The 25,987-nt window shown below is 31.1% G+C and overlaps 1 protein-coding gene across 4 annotated transcripts in view; it reads left to right on the forward strand.

The window, feature by feature from the left end:
• Nucleotides 1-25,987, forward strand: part of LOC114339121 (transmembrane protein 209) — a 120,543-nt gene that overhangs the window by 75,278 nt on the left and 19,278 nt on the right. For all 4 annotated transcript variants that reach the window (XM_050648454.1, XM_050648455.1, XM_050648457.1 and 1 more), the window contains exons 4-7: nt 4,002-4,180; nt 17,623-17,742; nt 17,823-18,167; nt 22,889-23,025. In XM_050648454.1, the coding sequence (XP_050504411.1) occupies nt 4,002-4,180; nt 17,623-17,742; nt 17,823-18,167; nt 22,889-23,025 (781 nt within the window). The remainder of the gene's footprint in view (nt 1-4,001; nt 4,181-17,622; nt 17,743-17,822; nt 18,168-22,888; nt 23,026-25,987) is intronic.

Here is a 25,987-nt window from a genome sequence, read left to right on the forward strand (position 1 = left end):
TGGGGGTGTTGTTTAGCTGTAAGGGAAGCAGGGGTGGTTTTGGGGTATGTTGCATATTCAGATCGACAGCAATAAATTAGCAAAAAAATATGCCGCGTCGTACGATTTTCGAGCTCTTTAGGTTCGCGAGATATGGCTATCGTTGATGTGACGTAATATTACGCTACATCAACCATTGTTTCTCGGTTAGGGGTGGAGCAAAAAAATTGTTTTTTGCGGCTAATGGCAGCAAAAAATTAGCAATTAAATATCAACCGTCAACTATATCACAAAAATCATTTTTCAAGATTTTTCGTTGTTTTTTGGGGGTGTTGTTTAGCTGTAAGGGAAGCAGGGGTGGTTTTGGGGTATGTTGCATATTCAGATCGACAGCAATAAATTAGCAAAAAAATATGCCGCGTCGTACGATTTTCGAGCTCTTTAGGTTCGCGAGATATGGCTATCGTTGATGTGACGTAATATTACGCTACATCAACCATTGTTTCTCGGTTAGGGGTGGAGCAAAAAAATTGTTTTTTGCGGCTAATGGCAGCAAAAAATTAGCAATTAAATATCAACCGTCAACTATATCACAAAAATCATTTTTCAAGATTTTTCTTTGTTTTTTGGGGGTGTTGTTTAGCTGTAAGGGAAGCAGGGGTGGTGTTGGGGTATGTTGCATATGCAGATCGACAGCAATAAATTAGCAAAAAATATGCCGCGTAGTACGATTTTCTAGCTCTTTAGGTTCGCGAGATATGGCTATCGTTGATGTGACGTAATATTACGCTACATCAACCATTGTTTCTCGGTTAGGGGTGGAGCAAAAAATTTGTTTTTGTGGTAATAAATTAGCAAAAAAATATGAAACTATTCCAAATATGGACTTATGAAATGGATGATCTGGCGTAATAGACGTTTAAAAATTTTTGGATCATTCTAAACAGAAAAGGTCTTTAGTGACTTTTCTCTAAAAATGATAGTTTTTGACATATAAGCGATTAAAAATTGAAAAATTGCGAAATCGGCCATTTTTAACCCTCAAAAACTATGTGAAAAACTAAAAATTTGAATGTTTCCAAGGTAGGTAGATATTCTTTAAGCATCGGTTGATGAAATCCCGAAGAGTTTTTTGCAATACAATATTCAAAACTCCTTTGTTTTTTAATTGCTAATCAAGCATGCGCGACACTATTTTCCACCGACAGTATGGTGCAAATGAAAGGAATAAATTCGTTATTTCGTAAACCGGCGACTTTAAGGAAAAATCACAAAACAGGTCGATTTTTATTTTTAAGTTATGATATTGTGGCATATATGGTATACTCGTGACGTCATCCATCTGGACGTGATGACGTAGCTCATTTGAAAGGTTCTTCAATTCTCTATTCAGTAATATAAACATTTACATAATTTTTTATACAGGGTGTCCAAAAATTTTTATTTAATTAAATTATTTGACAAAAAAAGAAGTAGAAGGACACCCTGTATAAATAATTATGTTAATGTTTACATTACTGAATAGAGAATTGAAGAACTTTTCAAATGAGCTACCACACGACCCCTATTCTCATTTAAAAAAATCATCGATTACGTCATCACGCCCAGACGGATGACGTCACTAGTATACAATATATGCCACAATATCATAACTTAAAAATAAAAATCGACCTGTTTCGGGATTTTCCCTTAGTCGCCGGTTTACGAAATAACGAATTTATTCCTTTCATTTGCACCATACCTACTGTCGGTGGAAAATAGTGTCGCGCACGCTTGATTAGCAATTAAAAAACAAAGGAGTTTTGAATATTGTGTTGCAAAAAGCTCTTCGGGATTTCATCAATCGATGTTTAAAGAATATCTACCTATCTTGACAACATTCAAATTTTCAGTTTTTCACATAGTTTTTGAGGGTTAAAAATGGCCGATTTCGCAATTTTTCAATTTTTAATCGCTTATATCGTGGGTATACTGCAAAAACTGACGAAGTCAATTTTTATCGATTTTTACTTTACGTGACCAAGTCACTCCAAAGAACTAACCGAATACCTGAAAAAATTCCCAAGGCAAAATTATAAGGTTTGATGCCGCAACACACATAACATACAAATGTCTATGTCGAGGTATGCGTATCAACAGACTGGAAGAAATGAACATGTTGACTTGGTCACTTTTGTATGAAATGTGATTCATATTTTATTCATGTCAACATTGAACTGCGACAATTGGATATTATGACTTGGTCACTTTTCTATATTTAGTTTTATCTATACGTTGTATGTTTATTTGTTGAACGATCACGTGTTGGAAAAATAGATATTAAGTTTATCTTTCATTTTATCGTATAAAACAGCAATTTAAATATTGTGCAGCATAATTTTTTAGAATCTGGGCATTCTTACATGGAAGTAGATTATGTGCACAGTGCCATAGAAAATGCTAAAAATAATGTTCCAGTATACACTATGCATGATTAGTTACACATTTTTAGACTGGCCGAAACAAAAAAAGTGATGCATAGAACGTACAGGAATTAAGGTATCATGCTTTTCTTGATATAAATACTCTAGCTGCTAATGTAGGTAGGAAGTCTTAAAAATAGAACCATTGACGAAAACTGAAATCGTGTTAATTGGCTAAAAATTATATGTATGTGATGTGAAGAAGACAAACCGCAATATATTTTTTAAGTACAACTATAGTGATCCAGACTTTCTTATGTTCAATGTAATTGGGCGTACTACACGAGTTATGAATCTTATAAAAGAAATTCAACTACTATTTTACTCCAAAGAAATTCCTATTTCTAAACTTAAAAAGCAGGATCTTCTAAAATTGTGTAGACAGGAACAACTTCCTCTGAATTCCATGCTTGGGTATCAGGCAATACCATCAGAGTGGGAAGATGTTGCTCCAGAGCCATCAGTATTGTCCGATTCGGATTCAGATTAGCTCTACTTCTCCTATTCGGATTCAGATTAATTCTAGTAGAGAAACGTTTACATTTTTGTCATCATTTTCCAATTTAAAAAATAAAGTAAATGTTTTTATTTGAAACTTCAGCCTTACAATGTAAATAAATAAAATTAGAAGTATTTTCTTTGTGATTTATTATTGATAAATAATCATCATTTTGTGACCATGATTTAAATTTGAGCAAATTTCTACATCAAAATTAGTGACCAAGTCAATTTTTTTTTCGAAAAACAAAAAGGTTAATGCGATTTTTAGAGCTACTTAGAATCACTAACTTCAACCATTTAATACCTGGAATGAAAAAATACATATCCTTTTAAAATGATTTAAAAAAAAATTCAAATAAAATTACAGAATATTCAACATCAATTATCTCGAAAGCACGATATTTGACTTGGTCAGATTTTGCAGTATGCCCACGATATGTCAAAAACTATCATTTTTAGAGAAAAGTCACTAAAGACCTTTTCTGTTTGGAATGATCCAAAAAACCTAAAAAAAACTTTTTTCCATGCAAAAAAAAATAATTTTAGGAAAAAACAAAAAACGTTTAAAAAATTTTTGACCACTTTTTGGTCCTGGCAACATGCAAATTTGTTAAAAGGAGTCCTTTTTGAGTAAGATTGTGCAAAAAATCCGAATTAGAATATTTTTCCTAGCGGATGCACAGTGTCTTTCTGGACTAATTTGTAATAAATAATTTTTCAGCATAAATTAATATACGATTATATACGCGGAATATCACATAATTGAATATCACATGATTGTCCTATTTCAAGAATCTCTCTTATGTCTATATTTTGTATTATTGTGAATAAATATTTTAGACATATAATTTTCTTTTTTATTCGAGCAATTTGTATTTCGAGCAATTTTCATGTCGAGCAATTCGTTTCCGAGCAATTGAATTCGAGCAATTGATTTCGAGCAATTGCATTCGAGCAATTCACCGGTTACCGTATATTTTATTTATCTTTAGTGTAATATTTCCTTATAAAACTCTTTACTGAGAATACTGTGTATACATTTTTTATTTTATTTTTTAGGCACACAGCATGTTATACGTATTCAAATTACATCTATTTTGCCGAATGCTTGTTGGCAACAGTTTTGAGTTTAAATTTATTTTATTATTTTATAAAAATGTTAAGAACTTCCCTGCCTTTCCGTGAACCTCTCATAATCAATGAAGAACAGAAGAAGCTCCTAGGTGTTAAAGACTCAGGTAATTATAGGACTGTTAAGGCTAATTTATCTTAGGACGGCACGGCTGTTTTTCGGGGCACGTTGAAGAATCGTGTGATATGAAAGACATTGGCTAGTTTATAGTACAACGGGACGGGGCGATAACGGGGACGTGCGCCGTCTATTGTTCCCCGGCCCGTGTCGTACAGGCCCGCCCTACAAAATTTGGCTTTAATGTTCATTGCAGGTAGAACCTTAATAATTCAGATTATAAGGAACATCAGAAATATTTGCATTTAAGCGTGCGTCTAGCATCGAATATTTTTTGTCTAATAATGAGTGATTTGTAATATCAAATACATATGGTCGGTATCGGTAATTTGAGAAAAAAATACAATTTTTGAAGTGAAAACTTCTTTAGGAACGTTGTGCACTTTTTAGATTCCTTACCGTCATTGCTACGGCGAGATATTAGTAATTTATATAATGTAAGTTCGACCGAAGTTATAATGGTTGGAGGAGGGATAGACTGTGTACCCAAATAGGCTTTCTTCTTAAGAAGTTTTCACTTCTGTCGTCACTCCCACGAGTGCCCTATTTTTTTTTATTAGAAGGATGTAATTGCATACAGGGTGATTGATTAGTGGGGTAAAGCTTAATAGATCCGCTATAGTAATAGATAGCAATAAAAGTTAATAACAAAAATTGTAGCCAACTTTGAGCTTCGCATTACAAAATTAGTTAGAATGTTACAGGTTGTTCGATAACACAGTGGCAGACCAAACTATATACCACCCTATATTTTATTTTATATTCGAAATCCTGTTAACTTCTCCATCACAAAAATATAAAGGTTTGTTATGTTATACAGGGTATTTACAAAGTTATAACCAATTTTGTATGAAAATAAGTTCAACTCCCTGTATAAATAAAAATAAGCACAATAGCAATGGTTTATTAATGCCATATTTTTTTATTTATTGTCAAAATTTTCAAGAATTATTGACATTGCTATTTTTTATATCAAATACAGGGTGAATCAAAACGCAAGTACATTATTTTCTCAGTAATGTTAAATAGAACACCATGTCTTTTACATCATTATTGAAAAGTATCATTACCGTACTTTAATTTTTATATAACATTCCCTATGTCCAAATTTATTAGTTTTAGAGATATTTTCATTTTTCAGAGCAAAGTATTTTAGGTGTGTAAATTTATCTAAATTTTAAGTAAGCCATGACTGAATTGATAATTGACGTTACTGATTATCAATCCGGTAATCAATGTAACAATGTAGCAAATAAAAAAATTTAAATAATTTATTAGTAATACATTTTACAAAAAAAAAAGCACAACCACAACATGCAACATTTTGTGAAGACAATTAAACACTACTTTTGTATCTAAATGTAACAAATAAAGAACGAAAAATAATTTATCAGTAATACATTTTGCAAAAAAACATGTTTGAAAAAATTAGAAGCTACTTTTAATAAAATATTTTTAATATTTAATTACATAAGGTGTTCAAAATTACCTCCTAACACATTTATGCACGCCTAAAAAACGATCATTGAATGAGCTACTTACTCTACGAAGCATTTGTAAATTAACACATAGAAATACACTTTGTATTATATTTTTCATCTCATCCCTTGTTGTTAGAAGTATTTTATAAACTTATTATTAGCGTAACCCCAAAAAAATCAGTCCAGTTTATTAAATTCTGGTGATTTGGGTGGCCACGCTACTGGTCCATTGAAAAATGAAAATATCTCGAAAACTAATAAATTTAGACATAGGGAATGTTATCTAAAAATTAAAGTACGGTAATGGTACTTTTCAATAGTGATATAAAATACAGGGTGTTCGATTTAAAATTACTGAGAAAATAATGTACTTGCGTTTTGACTCACCCTGTATTTGATATAAAGAAAATTAGCAATATCAATCATTATTGAAAATTTTGACAATACGTAAAAAATATGGCATTAATAAACCATTACTGTTTTGCTTATTTTTATTTATACAGGGAGTTGAACTTTTACAGGGAGTTGAATGATTTTTATATAAAATTGGTAATAACTTTGTAAATACCCTGTATAACATAACAAACCTTTATATTTTTGTGATGGAGAAGTTAACAGGATTTCGAATTTAAAATAAAATATAGGGTTTCTATTTAAAATAAAACATAAGTTTGGTCTGCCACTGTGCTATCGAACACCCTGTAACATTCTAAGTAATTTTGTAATGTGAAGCTCAAAGGTGGCTAAAATTTTTGTTATTTACTTTTATTGCTATCTATTACTATAGCGGATCTATTGAGCTTTACTCCACTAATCAATCACCCTTTATTGAAACATAGTTTTTATGGAACGTTTTTATATCATTACAACACAATTTTTCCTAAAATACAAAAACCAGCCAAATTGTATAGCAAAAATAAGTTTCCTAAGCACATCAAAGAAATGCATAATATGCTGTGCGAAATGAACATATTACGCAAAAGGTTAAATAGTCCGTTTTATACAGAACGATATAATACTTTTAAAAAGCAATATCAACAAATCAGACAACAGTTTTTAAAACAAAGAAATAATGCACGTATTCAAAATAGCAACAACATAATAAAAGAAAGTTGGAAAATCATCAATAATAATCAAAATAGAAATAAACCTACATTAGCAAATATAATTAAAATACATGACAATGAAAATATAAATACTAAAGATAAAGCCAACATGATAAATAACTATTTCATCAACAAAAATAATAATAACTCAACTCCTAATTATCTCATGGAAATTGATCAATTTTCCAATACTTTCTTTCTTTCTCCAACTACACCTGAAGAAGTTATGTCACTTATAAGTAAGACCACATCTAAACATGCTGAAGGTTTAGATGAAATCAATGGTAAGGTTATAAGATATGTTGCCAGTCACATATGTGAACCCTTGTCACATTTAATCAACGAATCTTTTATGACATTCCAATTTCCCAATATAAAGGAATCCAAGGGATTCCCAATTTTTAAAAATAAAGGTTCTGCAAGTAATATTAAGAATTACCGTTTGATTTGTATACCCAGTCAGATTGCAAAGTTGTTTGAACTGGCGTTCTGTGAAAGACTAACAAGCTATCTAGAAGCATTTCATTTACTACCAGATGTCCAAAATGGATTCAGGAAAGGAAAATCTATTGTAAGTGCTCTTGATGACTGTCTTAACTGTATCTATGAAGCTCTAAATGAAAAACAGAACACATTGGGTCTTTTTTATGATCTCAGTTGTGCTTTCGACATGGTGGATCACAGGCTGCTTCTGATGAAGGTGGAAGGCATGGGAGTTCGAGGTATACCACATGACTGGGTAAGATCATATTTGTCAAATCGTTTGCAAACAATAATATTGGATGGTACACTATCAGACCCAATGAAGTCTTCTGTAGGGGTACCACAAGGCTCGGTTCTTGGTCCTCTCTTCTTTATTGTTTTTATCAACGATATCAACCAAGTTTGCACCACTCCTAATCAAATTATTGAATATGCAGATGATACAAGCTTCATTATATTACATCATCAATTTGATCAGCTTGTTAGCAAGGGTAATACAGCATCTCAGGAATTTAGTAAGTATTGCAAAGACAATGGCCTTAAATTAAATATAACAAAAACCAGTTTCATGAGATTTTTACCAAAGAATATGGCCCCTGACTATGATCCTTATCTATATATTGATCACAAGTCCATTCAAAATGCTGAAGTAATAAAATTTTTAGGACTGATGCTAGATCCAAAGCTAAGTTGGGAAGATCAAATAGATAAAGTAACCTCAGCACTAAGTAGTCGTTGTTATGTAATTAGAAACATAAGGGATACTGTATCCTTCCATATATTAAAACTAATGTACTATGGCTTGGTGCAGTCAGTCCTTCAGTACTGCTTAATATTTTGGGGCCCATCTCCATATATGAATACAGCTTTTATATCTCAAAAAAAAAAATACTACGAACTATGTTTAAAGTATCACCAACTACATCATGTAAGCCACTATTTATAAAAGCTAACATCTTGACTCTTCCAAGCCTATATATTTTACAACTAATAATGTGTATAAAAGAACATGAGCAAACATTCCTTAGGAACGTGGATCTACATCCATATAATACACGCCTAAAATATAACATACACCAGCCTTTTTCCCGCCTGGGAGTTGCACAGCATGCTCCTACCTACATTGGGATTAAAAGTTTTAATAAGTTCAGTGACATGTCGGTGACACATAAGATGCATCTTGACACTATGAAATCGTTTGAACGGAATCTAAAAGCGTTTCTAGTTAGCCATGCCTTTTACAGTATTGAGGAATTTTTAAATTTTTAATGTGTTTCTTGTAGTGTATTTTTCTTAATGTAAATTTTAATGTACTAAATTTTTAATGTGTTTACATTTGTATAACCACTTCAATGGTTATATATAGTGGTCATAACAGGTCTGATGCAAGTTTTATAAATTCTAACTTTGCTGTCCATTCTCATAATATATGGGTTATTCCAGACCACATCTCTCAAACATCCGGACATGATAACTTAATAAATCTACACCTAGATATTTGGACTAGTTTAGCTGTTCTATGGCCCTCTACCAAGAGCTTGCATCTAATTGGATCTTCCGCAATGGTCATGCATTTTGTTTTCTCCGTGGATATGTTCATGTTCAGTCGTCGACATGCTTGGTAGAATCGATAAAGTTGTCTTTGTAGGTTATCCTCTGCAATCAGGGCTGCATCATCCGCTTAGCACACTACATTGATTCTACTGTGACCGAGTCTGTATCCTAGTTGTAGTGATTCCACATCTTCTATTATTTCATCTATCAGCGTATTGAATAGAAATGAGCTGAGGCTGTCTCCCTGTCCGATTCCCACTGCATTTGGTATGTTGGCCGTAGTGGTCTCGTTTGTTTTAATTTTTGTATTGTTGTTATTGTATCTGTTTTATGATTTCCACAATGTTCTGTGCAATGTTCCACAATAAAGAGTTCTGCATGATGTAAAACCTAAGGCTAAGATGTCAAATTTTTTCTCAATCTTATATAAGGTATGTCAAAAACATGAATTTTGCTCAAGAGTAACTAACTAATTTTGCCAAATACACTTTATTTTACAATATCGAAAATTGTTATTACGAAAAGTTTTCTGGAATTAAGATAGATAGAATTATAGATAGATAGAATTTATTCATCTAAAAATTTATACAATGTATACACATTACATAGATTTATCTGACTAGTCAAAGAAGTATTATAATACGTGGTCATAACAGGTCTGATGCAAGTATTGAATCAAGAGAAGACACCAATAAAACCAAAAGCATGCTACGAACAGCCGAAATAAAGACACTAAGAGCAATTGCAGGGAAGACAAGAAGGGATAGAATACGAAACAACATCATCAGGGAACAGTGTGGCGTGCAAGATGTAGTATGATCGGTATGCAAAGACGAAGAGAATGGTTCTGTCATGTACAAAGAATGGAGGGGCACAGACTACCAAGAATTGCGCTAGAAGGAAAACCGGCTGGCAAGCGTCCACGGGGAGACCACCAAAAAGATGGAGAGATAGCTGACAATCTACTTCTCAAGAAATACTTCAATGTCGGAATTAACAGATCGACATATCTACAATAAGTATAAGAAGAAGAACTCTTTATGGAAAATTACTTTCTTTCGTAAAATTATTAATAAATTTGTTTCCCATATGTTGCCAACTTTGTTGTTTAAGTGTGCTTAAACATTCTGCCTATCTATTCTGAATCTTTCTTCGGGTCTGGCGTTGCCTGATGGTTTTCCATAAAAGCGCGACCCAAATCATATCTTGGACAAAGATAACAAAGTTATTTTCATATTTTTAAGCTTTTTTATTTTCCTCAACTTCCTTTTTATTTGTTACTTTCTCGTCTAAAGTTTCAAAATCCATATCGATTGTTTTTTAATATTCTTTATTTTTTGATGCAATAGGGTTCTTATCGCCATATTTTCTTTTTTATTCTATATTATATATACATATATTTTTCTGCCACATTTACCATAAAAATTTGGCTTCATTTAATATGGAGTTCCATGTCTTTTGTTAAAAGCGTATATTGATTCCTTGAATGTGGAAGAAATATAAGTTTTGCCTCTATATTTAGCTTTGATATGTTTAGAAGTGTTTTAACACTAGAAGCACCAGCATTTTTGCATACCTAGAAGCACCGCAGCGGTCAAAATGACGGGTATTAGAATTTTCTATTGCCAGCCGTTTTTGAATTCTTTTTTACTTGATAAAAACATATATTGAGTTAATAACTAATAATAAAAGACATATTTAATTAATTTAAATAAATTATTTAATTATTTAAGCACAATTTATGCAGTAGCAAAATTTTTAAATTTTGCTTGTACAAGACTCACACAAATTTTATTTACATAAATATGTATATGACAAATTTCACATGTTTTTCACTTTCACCTGCTACGTCTTCTCTGTTGTTTTTTGTGGTGTTGAATCGTGGACCTTGAACAAAGATATGTGCAGAAAATTGGAAGCATTCCAAATGTGGCAATATCGGAGAATACTTATAATCACGTGGACTGGCCGAGTCACAAATGAGGAGGTCCTCAGAAGAATAAAGAAGAACCGAGAGGTACTGACCACCATCAAATCTCGAAAGTTACAATACTTCGGACACACTATGCGAAATGAATCCAGATATACCCTTCTAGAAGCCATCCGGCAAGGAAAAATATTTGGAAAACGGGGCCCAGGAAGAAGAACATCCTGCGCATAAGGTAAAAATTGCCATGATGGTCGAAAGAAGAATATGCTCAAAAATATTATATACCTAAGTGAATATATAAATAGAAGCTAGTGAAGCTACTAATATAATATAGTTGTTAACCTGGTGTACTAGCGCTATTGTAAAGTAACTCCCATCCTATGGTGACGATGGAGGAATTCTCTAAACTGCTTCCGCGAATTCCTTTTACCCGGTTGGTAATAATTCTTGAAGAGGTATTGGAGTCTGCATTTGAAGTTGAAGCAGAAGTACTGAGCATCTCCTCAATCTCAACTTCATCTTCAGAATCGCTACCCGATGAATGTCCTTGATCAACTTTATCAGGCACATACTCGTCATCTTCATTATTGGATACATGTTCATTACATAACTCTACTTCAGATTCATTATCTGACAAATTCTGTAACCACTCCAATAGTTATTGCTCAGTCGAATATCGACGAGACATGATAACAGCAGAAAAGAGAAAGATCACAATGAAAAATCAAAATACCTATTGAGCACGCACTTGCAAAGAGTATACTCAAATTACCTAATAACACATGTTTTCGATGCATTTTATACATAAAATAAGTAAAAACTTCCCAGAAAAGTAGAACAAAAAGTAGAATACCTTGTCATTACTACCCCATTTTTCTAGGTAGACATCAACTATATTCAAAATGTAATTATACTGTAAAAGTACCTGTAAAAGAGAAATTATAATCCTCAAATAAATATTAAAGTCCCAAATTATAAATTTTGTAAAATAAATATGAATGAGTGATATAGAGGGTCAAAAAGAGAAATCAGTCAAAATGACTGCTTTGGTGCTTCTAGGTAGACATTAGCATATCTTAAAAAGTAATTCCGCTAAGTAGCTGTAAAAGAGAAATTATAATCTTCAAATAGATCTAGGAAAAGTCATAAATTATCAAGTTTCTAAAATAACTATGAATGAGTAAAACAGAGTGTCAAAAATAGAAAGCAGTCAAAATGACCGCTCTGGTGCTTCTAGTGTTAAGAGGCTACATCAGCGCGTCATCAATATTTTCTTTTTCGAAAGTTCTGCGATCTTTCAACAGTGCGTCGGCAGTACGACAGTGACAGTGACACTATACTATCAAAAAGGAAGGCACAATATTGTAATAACAATAATTATTATTAAGTCAGGCAAGTTTGATTTCTTGTTATAGGTAATCGATTTTTAGTAATTCCAATGTGACACAAAATCTTGGCATGGGATAAAAAGTTTATTTGAAGAAAGTTTTTTGTTCTTAAGTATTTTTTGTTCTTAATAGCGGTACAGACTCGTTTTTTTAATATATCAGTTAATTATAGAGTAATTTCCACATACATACTAACATATTTCTAAATTGGGGTCTGTAACGCCATTCTTTACTATATTACGAATATGTGTGCCAAATATCTCGACAAAATATTCAAAATTAAAGCTGCAATCTTGGAACGCGTTTTCCGCGCGCTGATGTCGTCTCTTAATATAATTTTTCAATAAAGTTATTTTTTCTATGGATGCTATACAGTGTGCAACTTCTCTCACTACTTACATATATTCAAAACGAACAATTTCTTGTAGTGAGAAAAGCCGGCCATTACAGTGAAAAATATTTATTCTCACGGGTTTCCATACTCGTCCCTACCATTTCTAACTATCGAATGTGAAAAATCAGGTTTTTCGTATATGATACATTGTCGTCGCATGATACGTGATACATCTTGTGACAAATTCTCGTTATTGTAGCTTGATTAGGAGCGCTGGAAATATGCTGTTTAAACTATCGAATATGAACATTTTTCCATTTGGTTGACTGCAAACTGACGAAAATTGTATATTTGATACTTTTGTTTTGTATAAATATAACCAAAGGTATTATATTTGTACAACGCTAAATCTTGAATGTGTCACATTCGTTAGTTTGTGTTGTAATTTATAACAGTTATTTAATAATTATAATCTGTAAACTGTCGAAAATGCTAAACTGCTGAGAAGAACAAAATGCACGTGTTTACAATTTGTGCGAATTTTGTTTCAGTATCGCTTCCAAGAAATTCTTGTGAGGCAGTTTATGATTTCATTTTAACGAATTTTCATTATTTAATTACAGTTATTCGCTATTATACATTCGCTACTTTGAAACATCGGACCGAAACAAATCTTTGATTAATACAAAAAGCAAAGTAACGAATGTCATTTTTTGGAAAGAAAAAAATGATAAGCAGTGCAAATTTGTTATCAATCTAACAAGAAATAAACATTACATACAAAAAATATAAAAATTTTCCCAATTGTCAATACGCTGATTTAGGAGTCTCTAAAAAAGAGTTATTTTGCTCTCCTGAAAAGTACCACTTTTCACATTCGATAGTTATGTGATCGCCGTTTCCATGGTAATATGCACAATACAAACACAATTGTTATTATTAAACAAAATGTGTTGAAGCAAAACTTACCAGGAATTACCTTTCAAAACTGTTCAAATATAACTCTCTAATTGAGGCCATGAGAGCCAGAGTGGCCTAACTGATTTTAACATTACCTTACATAATCAAAGAAAATGATCAGAAGCTAACAATGTCCGATTGTTTTAGTAGGTTTATGTTGACCAAGAATCATTATTGGTCAACATACAATTACTAAAACAATCGGGCATTTATAGCTTCTGCTCATTTTCTTTGATTATGTAAAGTAATGTTAAAATCAGTTAGGCCACTCTGGCTCTCATGGCCTCAATTATAATTTTAAATAAATAATGTATATATATTAAGAATATTAAATACCTACATATGTATATATGTATTTTATTTCAATTTAGGCATATAATATATCTAAAAGCACCTAAATTATTTAATTTTGAAGTTTGAACTCTTGACAAAAACGCATCCATAGAAAAAGTACAGTGTACAACACGTGAGAAAATGACATATTTCTATTTCTCCCTCGCTGAAAAAACTTCTGCGCTCGTGAGAAATATCTATTTTTTCTCACTTGTGCAATATATTAATCTTTTCAAATCGCTTTTACACTGGGGTGCAAAATCAACCGGACACCTTAAAAATGGGTCATTTTTGATGTCCCGGATTTCCTAAACCTGTTGTCCGATTTAAGTGATTTTTTAAATTTATTATAGCGTTATTCTTTAACAATATCGCTGTAATAGTATTGTTGCTAAACAGTTAAATTTTCATTGTATACCGGGTGTACCAATCAAACTGGGTTTTTTCTCAAATATCGCATCGCCTTGTGGAATATTTTAGCATTTATAAAATGCTGAAATTAAAATCCAACTATAGCCTCGTGTTTTCTCAACAGTTTGTTCTTTGATTCATTCGCTTACATTAGACCATAAAAAAGTTAGGTACTTTAACAACTAGACATGTTTTTCATCAATACAGGGTATTTTTAAATAAGTATGGCAAATTTTAAGGGATAATTCTGCTTGAAAAAATAATGACAGTTTGCTTTATAAACGGTATGCATATTTACAGATGCTCCTATTCGCGGTGTGCAAGTACTTGGAAGGGAATTGAGAAACGATCGTGCGCGAATAGCGGAGAAATATTGCAACTTTCTTAAATAATCCATATTGTCAATTGAAATTGTCAAATTGACGTAGATTTCATATCTACTGTCATTGAAGAAGAAAAATTATATGTTGCTCCAAAGTCCACAATATTGATATGATATGCAATTATTATATAAAGGTAAATTTAATTAATTGTATTTTGCTTGCATTACTGCATTTTAATAACTAATTTTATTTACTACATACAATTGTTTACGTTTCAATAACATAACCTGAATCTTATTTTTTCTTCTTATTATTTTTTGGACTATGGCCTTGACAATTATCCAGTAACCAGGACTAATATAATTGGCCAATATAATTAAAAGTGCGAATAAAGTTGCAGGGCGTAGAAATAGGTGTCGCTTTTCCGAACTTGCACGGTCCCAATACTACGGCACCAGAGTGCTGAAATCGGTTAGCATTTGAAATACACTATTATGCTACAAACCCTCATTGATTTCGGCACCTATTAAATTATAAGACATCTATTAAATTATGGTGCTTAAGTTTTTATTGCAATTAATATTATTGTAAGTATTATATATTTATATTTCAATTTATTGCTTGAAAAACAGGAATAGAAAATAGAAATGTCTTTTCTTTTCTGAAAAATGTCTTTGGCAGAGCCAATTAGCCAGCCTTGTTTGTGATTGATTGCAGATTCATAGTCATGAATTTCTTATTTTATAACATAACAACCACATTTTTTTTTATAGATACATAGGTACATTTTGTTGCTTTACTTTTATTTTTTTATAGAAATGTCGACATTTTTAATAGAAACGTCTAAACTGCAATAAACCTAGCATATTTAAGAATGTGTTTTTTGACCCTAACCCGAGAAACAAATAAAACAAACATTATAAAAAAACGCTATTGCATAAAAAAGAAATAAATATTTTTTATTTTTATTTGTTTATGGGTACAGATCGTATACAGTGCGTCCATAAAATATCGCATAAATTCATTATTAGCTAAATAAACAACATTAATAGAAGTTACCGAAACAGGTCGACTTTTGATTTTAATTTATGATATTTGGCATATATATCATACTAGTGACGTTATCCGTCTGGACGTGATGACGTAATCGATGATTTTTAAAGGAGAATAGGGGTCGTGTGCTAGCTCATTTGAAAGGCAATTCAATTCTCTATTCAATAATATAAATATTAACATAATTATGTATACAGGATGTCCAAATTTTTTTATATTAAATTAATTGACACAAAAAGACGAATGTGCGTAATTTATTTAATTCAAAATACATTTTACTGCTGTCATAAAACAGAAATAAAATTTTTATTTGGCAAATAAACATTGCCTTTCGCTTAAATTAAATGTTCAAACTGTCAAGAGGCAGGTGGGTGACAGCTTAAACATTGAATTTAAGCAAAAAGTAATGTTTATACTAGAAATAAACATTTTATTTCTGTTTTATGACAGCAGTAAAATGTATTTTGATTTAAATAAACTACTCAAAGTCTTCTTTTTGTGTCAATCAATTTAATTAAATAAATGTTTTTGGACACCCTGTATAAATAATTATGTTAATGTTTATATTACTGAACAGAGAATTGAATTGCCTTTCAAATGAGCTATCACACGATCCCTATTCTTATTAAAAAATAATCGATTACGTCATCACGTCCAGACGGATGACGTCACTAGTATGATATATATGCCAAAAAATCATAAATTAAAATCAAAAATCGACCTGTTACGGTAATTTCTAATATTGTTGTTTATTTAGTTAATAATGAATTTATGCGTTATTTTATGAACGCACTGTATACGAGTAATTATATATGTATTTACTTATAAATAAATAAAAATAAAAAATATTTATTTGCTTTTTATTCATTGGCGTTTTTTTTAATTTTTGTTTAATTTGCTTCTCGGGTTAGGGTCAAAAACACATTCTTAAGTATGCTAGGTGTATTGCAGTTTCGACATTTCTATTTGAATACAATAAATTGAAATATACAATACTTACAATAATATTAATTGCAATAAAAACTTAGGCACCATAATTTAATAGATGTCTTATAATTTAATAGGTGCCTAAATCAATGAGGGTTTGTAGCGTAATAGTGTATTTCAAAGGCTAACCGATTTCAGCACTCTGGTGCCGTAGTATAGGAGCATTTGTAAATATGCAAACGGTATGTCCGCAAATGCTTCGTTTCTGAGGTAGACGGTGTTGAATTTTTTTTACAAACTGACGATTTATTTATTGCTCTAAAATCGGTTGAGATATGCAAATGAAAGTTGGTGGATTTTAAGACGTAGATATTGTTCATTTTTTGACATACAAGAATTTAATATTCACCATTGGCGCGTATACGGGTAATATGAGCTGTCATATTACCCGTATGCGCGCCAATGGTGAATATTAAATTCTTAGTTGTATGTCAAAAAATGTGCAATAACTAAGTCTTACAACCCACCAAATTTCATTTGCATATCTCAACCGGTTTTAAAGCAATAAATAAATCGTCAGTTTGTAAAAAAAATTCAACACCGTCTACCTCAGAGACGAAGCATTTGCGGACATAGGTTTATCAAGCAAACTGTCATTATTTTTTCATGAGTTACCCCTTGAAGTTTGCCATACTTATTTAAAAACACCCTGTATTGATGAAAAACATGGCTAATTATTAAAGTACCTAACTTTTTTTATGGTCCAACATAAGCGAATGAATGAAAAAACACAATGTTGAGAAAACATGAGGCTATATTATGGGTTTCAATTTTAGTATGTTATAAATGCTAGAATATTCAACAGGGTGATGCGAAGTTTTAGAAAAAACACAGTTTCATTGGTATACCCGGTATACAATGAAAATTTACCTGTTTAGCAACAATATTATAACAGCGATATTGTCAAAGAATAAGGCTATAACATATTAAAAAATTACTTAAATCGGACAAGAGGTTTAGGAATTTCGAGACATCAAAATTGACCCATTTTTAAGGTGTCCGGTTAATTTTGCACCCCAGTGTATTTACAACTGACTGACAAACAAAATAGCATTGAAAGTACGATACGGATTTATTTTGAATTTTAGATCCTAATTACAGAGTAGTAAAAACACCAAGTAAGAGTCCAACTCCTCAAGATAGTAGCACATCAACACCTATAAATATCACCTTTAAGAAATCAAGTATATCTCAATTTGAGCCTGACAGTAAGTAACAATGGCAAATGAAAAACTCTATTTTAATTCATGTTGTTTAATTTTATATTTCATAAAATATTTATTTTTAGGTTTAAACTACTCTACGTCCTCTCCTTCGTGGATTTATTTTAAAGGAACACCAGACCGAAGCTCTGGTCATTTCTCACCTACGTCTTCTCCTATTTTTCAGGCATCCCTAAATAAATCTTCTTTCCGTGATATTTCTCCGGTAGAATTTATCGGGGACGAAGATGCTCTAAGAAAATATTTGAAAGAGCATAAGGAAATCGAAAAAGTTAATAAACTAGCCAGTAAAAAACAGAATTCTTCAAATTTATTAAGTTCTTTTTGGAGCCATCCTGTCACACAAACAGCTAAAGATGTATCAGAATACCTTAGAAAGTGTCAATACCAACTTTCGTCACAATTCATTGGTAAGTGAAATATTCGTAATGTAAGCGTACTATCATTTTTTTAACGAATTAGTGTTTTACAAACCAGGGCGGATCTGTTTTGAGGCGGATGTGAGAAGAGGCGTTCGGATTTTTGCAGGAAAAGTTAGGTGATAACTTCAATAATAATAATTGACTTATGCTATCTCTCAAATATCCCCGGAACATTAATAAAAAAATTAAAATATTTAAAAATTATTAAAAATACCGATTTTTTTCTACTTTCTTTGCTTATAACTTTAAAATGATTCATTTTGGAGCAAAGTTGTAATAAAATAAAAAGATTGTAATTAAATTTACTATCATATGCGACTGGTTAAAATTACCCTTGTTGAAAAATAGCAAACAATACAAAAAATGGGGGGGGGGGACAGGGCTGTTCTTATTGAATGTTTTTCAACTACTTCGGTTGCACTTAAGACTTTCGTAATTCGCTTATATAATTTTTATAAAATACTTACGGGGATCGGTACGAACTTTCGACTTCAATGCTATTTAAGTGGGATTAATTTTTTTTAATCCTAAGAAAACTAATAAGTATTTTTGAAAAATTTAAACGCATAATGAAAGATTACGTTATTACCGAGGGCCGAAAGTCCGTGAAAACTTCTATAATGTTTATTTTAATAAGTTACAGGGGTGAAAAACTAAGATAAAATTTAGTGTGATTTTTAATTTCAAATATCTCATTCAAAAGAAACTTTTTATTCATTCTAAGGGACTTTCGGCCCTCGGTAATAAAGCAATCTTTTATTCTGCGTTTAAATTTTTCAAAAATACTTATTAGTTTTCTCAGGATTCGAAAAAAAATGATTACATTTAAAATACATTAAAAATTTTGACAGGCATCAAAATGTTCCTTTCCTCTTAAGAGCACAGGCGCAAATATTTTACGGCTGTCCCTACTTTTTCTTTCTTTACATGACAAATTACGTGTAGTAAAATTCTCACTGGAATGGATATGTACATAAAGATTATTAGATAGTAACATTGTCACCATTATGACTTTTGAATGTTCTTGGATAACCGTTACATACTTGTATAATTACATAAATTATAAATTCAGTTAATTAATATGATATTTTTTTCACTATTTTTTAATTTATTGTATTTTATTGAATTTAATTATGTATGTATTGAGTGATTAAAAGAATTTATAGGTATACTACTTAATCGAGAAACGAGGAAAAGTGATAAAGTGATTTTTTTGTTACTATTGAACGCTTAGATAAAATTTGAACCTAACACAATACTTAGATATATACTGGTGTATTCTCTGCTTGGGATCTTCCATAAATAATAAACAATAGATAACTTTTTATTAATTTCACGTCTTAAATAATTTATTTATCAAATACACTATCGATATTATTTAATCTCATATAACTCAAAATATTCTCACTTTAACTTTAACTCAAAATATTCCCGAAGCCGTGTCAAATATCTAAAATTGTCACTGTCTGACAATATATGGACAATATTCTATTCGACTGAGTGTGTTGTATGACGAAGATAGATTTGGAAAATATTTCCACGGACATTATGTTCATTTTTTTCGAATCCTGAAAAAAACAATAAATATTTTGAAAAATTTAAACGCAGAATGAAAGATTAAATAAATAAAAAGTTAATTTTCTCTTAGTTTTCACCCCTGTAACTTATTAAAATAAACATTATAGAAGTTCCCAGGTATTTTCGGCCCTCGCTAATAACGTAATCTTTCATTCTGCGTTTAAATTTTTCAAAAATACTTATTAGTTTTCTCAGGATTCGAAAAAAATGAATCCTATTTGAATAGCATTGGAGTAGAAACTATGTACCGATCCCCTTAAACCGTTAAGTTGAAATTTTTCAAAAAGTCTCAGAACAAAAAGTAGACCATTTAGAAGCTTGTCAATTTTTTTACAATATAAAGAGGCACTGTACCTATCCTGTACATTTTACAGATTTGAAATCAGATTATTTAGGCGGCCTGGGCAATATTGTAAAGTTATAAAAAATGTTGTGCTTATAAACGAATAGAATATATCGGTAACTATTAAATTAAATTCAGAATACGGCACTGGAAAGGACTCAGTAAGACGCTTCTTTAAAAAGTTGAATTGCGAGGAGTAGTTCCTGAGATACAACCGGTCGAAAGTTGACCGGTATTTGCGACGAAGTTATAAACAATAGGATGGTAATCTTTGAACCATTACCTTAATTTTTCGATCCTCTTTCTCCATACAAATTTTCATATGTTCAATACACTCAGAACATATATTATAATAATAAAAATGATCGATATTGCGCGATTATTTGGTATAAAAATTCCAAAAATACAAAAAAAAACTAAGTTGATGAAAGTTGAACTTTAAAGTTCAAAATCGGCATAGGTAAAAAATGCATTTTCTCGGCTCCCAATCTAGCAATTTTTCTACTGCTGTCAGAAAACAGAAAAAATGTTAATTTGAAAAATAAACATTGCTTTTCGCTTAAATTAAATGTTGTAAATCCATCACATCCAGATGGATGACGTCATTAGTATGACATATGCCAAAAAATTATAATTTAAAAATAAAAATCGACCTGTTTCGGGATTTATCTCCAGAATCTCCCATTCTCGAGAAAATGAATTTATTCCAACTCAAACGTCCTCACTGTATAGTTCCTTAAGAGGATCGGTACGTATTTTCCGCTGTAATGCTATTCAAATGGGGAATCATTTTTTTCGAATCCTGAGAAAACTAATAAGTATTTTTGAAAAATTTAAACGCAGAATGAAAGATTACGTTATTAGCGAGGGCCAAAAGTCCCTGAGAACTTCTATAATGTTTATTTTAATAAGTTACAGGGGTGAAAAACTAAGAGAAAATTTAGTGTGATTTTTAATTTCAAATATATCATTCAAAATAAACCTTTTATTTATTCTAAGGGACTTTCGGCCCTCGGTAATAATTTAGTCTTTCATTCTGCGTTTAAATTTTTCAAAAATATTTATTGGTTTTTTCAGGATTTGAAAAAAATGAACACAATGCCGTGGTAATATTTTCCAAATCTATCTTTGTCTTACAACGCACTCAGCCGAATATAATATTGTCAGCATATATTGTCAGTCAGACACTGACAATCAGTGACAATTTTAAATATTTGACATTGCGTCGGGAATATGTTGAGTTATTGATTAAATATTATTGATATAATATAGTGTATTTGATAAATACTTGATTTAAGACGTGAACTTAATAAAAAGTTATTTATTGTGTATTATTTGTGGAAGATCCAAGCAGAGAATACATCAGGATAATATATTCTGTGATCCAAGTATTTTGTTGTTAAAGATGTTCAAAATTGTAACCGTTCCATAACAATATATTATTAAAAAATCACTTTAACACTTTTCCTCTTTTCTCGATTGAGTATTAGTCTTTGTTGTACAAATAAATTATTACAATCACTGAATACATAGTTAGTGAAAAAATTATCACATTTATTAACTGAATTAATAATTTGCAATTCTAAAAATAACAGTTATCCAAGAACATTCAAAACCAATCTCTTTAAATTAATGATGACATTTTCAAGTAGAATGACATTCTAGTAATGTTTACATATCCATACCAGTGTAAATTTTAGTACACGTAATTTGCCGTGTAAAGACAGAAAAAGTAGGGATACACGTAAAATATTTGCGAATTATGTACCCATAGCCTTAATGAAATAAAGACCATTTAATAAGTTCTTTCAAAATTTGAAATAAAGACTATTTAATTAAACAAAGATTGTTCAAATAATTATACAGTTTTCAAATGAGACAATTTGCATTTAGAACGTTAAAAGGTCCGCAATATAGGAAAAAATATAGTTTTATTTTGTTATAAATACGCAATTTTTTTTATTTAGCTAATGCCTCGACAACTAATGGCCATTGGCATGGTAGGTACGGTTAATTTTTGCAGTTAGGTAACTAGTGTCATGTGTAGTGTGTGTGTTGAGTAAGCGTCTTGTTACTTTGCAAAGTCGACGTCATTGTGTTTGCAAAGAGACGCTAATTGTATCCAAACGTCTGCGGTCCCTCCGGTAAGTATCGATCCCACAAGGACAGAAACTATTTTCATTTATTAATTTATAATAAACGAAAAATTTCTGACCCTGGTGAGATTCGAACTCACGACCATTCGGACCTTTCGATCCAAAGGTAGGCGCTATTACCACTGAGCCACAGAGGGGGTTAAATAAACAAATTTATTTTTAACAAAATTTAAGTATCTTTGGGATTAAGTATGTAATGCGTTATTTATTTGTCTCTCTTTGAGTTTAATCGGATTAAAAAAGAAGAAAATTGAATTAATATTGGTGTTACATAAAAATCAGAAGAAGCAATTTTCATCTTTGTTTTTAATCCGATACTCGAATACAGTCAGAATAGAAGTCATTCAATAGTTATTTACAAACAAGTGATTTGCATCAACCTGTCAATATAAATGTAATTGTTTCAAAAGTATTGATTTGTTTATGTCTTTTATTGAAAATATTAGTATATGAAAAAAATTCTAAATTTTCAACATGAAGTTTCAGGAAATGGCTAATTTCATTCCTGGGAATATGTTTATTTCAACTATAAGACGAAATTTTAACTAATTATACATTAGCACAATACTGTGAACGGCCCGAAAATGAGAAAAGTATGATCTTGGATTTAAAAAAACCCTTTCTCCTTTCAGGGAAAACACCAAGCAGTCCCAATTTAAAAGGTGACGACAAGTCTGCGAGTCCTGCTCAAACTTCAGCACTGGAAGTATGGACAAGAATTAATGTTGACAGCGTAGCTTTGACCCAATGGAACGAAAATCTAAGAATGGTAGGTCATCTAATAAAGTTGTATATATTTTTTTATAAAAGGACTTGTTACAATCCTCTTTCTAAGAAAAACTGCATACTAACTAAAAATACCAAGTTTTTGTAAAAGGTATATATTAAAATACCCTAAATAAGGGTCACAATACAAAACGTTTTCGGATTGAGGAATCCATCATCAGTGTTTAAAAGCCAAAAATTGCATGCCTGAGCCACCAAAATGTATTGGGTAAAAACCCTTTAAATGATATCCAATATGTGAAGTTTTCTCCAAAAAAAAATTACAACCACGTGGGAAGAGTCCTCTGTTGCCCTGGGTAACATCCAGGCATGTCTTTAACATCAGATGATCTTTATATAAATATGTAAAACAACCATATCATTTACATTTAAAGGGTTTTTACCCAATACATTTTGGTGGCTCAGGCATGCAATTTTTGGCTTTTAAACACTGATGATGGATTCCTTAATGGTAGATCGAAAATCGAAAACCTTAAACCTTAATCCGAAAACGTTTTGTATTGTGACCCTTATTTAGGGCATTTTAATATATACCTTTTACAAAAAAACTTGGTATTTTTGTGATTTATGGTATACAGAAAGCTACAGGAAGTTCATTTTCCTCGTGGATTTTGCATATTAACTGTAAATACTGCTTTGATAATTCCATGAATGTTTACTTTTTTTGTAACTTTGCTCTTGGAACTGAATGTTTCTTCTATATATAAGTCTTCTACTTCTTTATTCCTTTATAATATTGTAACAGGAATTTTAATTATAGTTTACTACTACTAGACTACTACTTACTAGAATCAATTATTCGTAATCCTAAAATATATACTGATTCATTGAATAACAATAATCTGGTGTATCTAGTCACACAAAAGATGGTCTTAAGCTTTCTGGAAATTTCCTTACTAGTGCAGTCACTGAAGGATTTCACCTCCGATTTCGTTGAACCTACATCGATTTTCATGAAAATTGCTGGCTGGTTGGAAGGTACCTTAAGAAACAAAAGTGACATGGTATCAACTTGCGCTTTTACCCTGGGGGTGAATGAAATCCCTTTTCGGGGGTGAAAATAATTATTTTATCAAAAATAACGCCATAAATCGATAGAGGTTCAAATTCTAAGTAAAATTTGCTATAAGTATAAAGTTATTAAAATAAATTAATATAATACTTTTTGAGTTATAAAAATCAAAGATTTTATTTTTCGTGAAAAAAATAAAATGCATGTTTTAAAGCGGTTTTTCATAAATACATAACTCAAAAACTAGTAAGTTTTTACAAAAACGTTATCATTACCAAACTTGAAGATAATAAAAAATCGAATACATTCCTTACTTGAATGACCATTTAATATTAATTCAAAGTGGATTTACTATAGTCCGTCCCACCTTGACTTTACAGTATAATGAACATAGGCAATGGAGTCCTTATGAGAGTTTTTAGCGCGGCAATGTCGATTTTATCAAAAATAAATTGTAATCGAACATTAGAGAGATATTAAGACTGTTTTAGAAAGGCAATCTACAATGTTAGGATTCATGTGCGTTTAAGTTTATGTGATATACTATAGTTATTACGCATACGAATCCTAAAAATTGTTGATTGCCTTTCGAAAACAGTTTTAGTTTAATCTCTCTAATGTTGGATTACAAATTATTTTTGATAAAATAAGGACTTCGTCGCCTATGTTCCTTATACTGTAAAGTCAAGGTGGGACGGACTAGGTACTTAAATGTATATTTTTTTCGGCGAGTACACAAATCTAAGTATTCAATCGTAAAAAACGGGAAAGCTAAGCATTTTATAAAATATGCTTACTAAACACTTGTCAAAGTACGTAGGAATTCCTATGAAATGAGCTCCAGAAGAAGTTGATGGCATCATAATTAAGCAAGATATGATGAACATAAGAGAAACTATACTAAGAGTTTTAAGGAAAAAGTGAAAAATAAACAAATATTTTACTTTTTTATAATTTTGTAGCAATAAAAAATAATCGAGATAGAAACATTTAAAGCCTAAATTTTACTGCGAGAACCATGTAACAGGAGCGCTCTAACCTTTTATTAAAAAAATTAAGGGATTTAAGAGAAATTTAATACAATAGGGAACTTGCAAAAATTTTTAAATATTAAAATGATATTAAAAAACATAAGGTAACATGATCTTAAAACGCTTGCATGCGAAAAAAACAAATATTTTTAACCCGTACGCTAATTACGACGTTTTGAAAATGCTATAAAATTCAAATATCTTAGGAGGCTCTTGAACGTCCTTCTATTGGTTCTACGTCACCAGCCACGGTGAACCGGCGGAAACAACGCGATTAAGGTAGGTATCACGGGTATATTACATTTTAATCGTCTTTAATGAAAAACTCTTAGGTATTATTTATGTTCATCTTATATATTGTAATAAGTAGTTCCCCAATCAGCTTAGTTTTAAACTGAAATTGATAAAGTTGAGTGCTACCTTGTAAAGAGTTTAAAACGCATAATATGACGGACGAGGGTTTTTCAAAAGGTCAATCTGACTAACTTACCTACCGTTGATGTTCTTCATCGTGGCAACTTTTATAAAAAGTAGTAACAGCTATTCTATTGGAGAAATGCGAGGTGTCAGGGCAAATAAGTAAGAGTTATTAATAAGCATGTTTAAACCGTTTATAACAATAGTTTGGTACCATTATATTATAGTACTTATACGGTTTACCCCGAGGGTTTGATCTACCTACCTCTAATCGAAGGATTTCGTATATCCTGGAAAAGATTACGGTGTAATTTGCATTATAATAAAGATTATATTTTATTGTAATGTTTATTAGTACCTACTGGAGCCTTTCATTATTGTGTTCAAAGCCTTCTGAGAAAAGATTATGGTGATTAGCAGCAACAAAATCCTTCTTTACAAAGTTAATAATACGCATAAATAAGAAGAATCATTATTGTAATTTT

This window comes from Diabrotica virgifera, chromosome 4, assembly GCF_917563875.1.
Source record: "Diabrotica virgifera virgifera chromosome 4, PGI_DIABVI_V3a".
Taxonomy (NCBI): Eukaryota; Metazoa; Arthropoda; class Insecta; order Coleoptera; family Chrysomelidae; genus Diabrotica; species Diabrotica virgifera.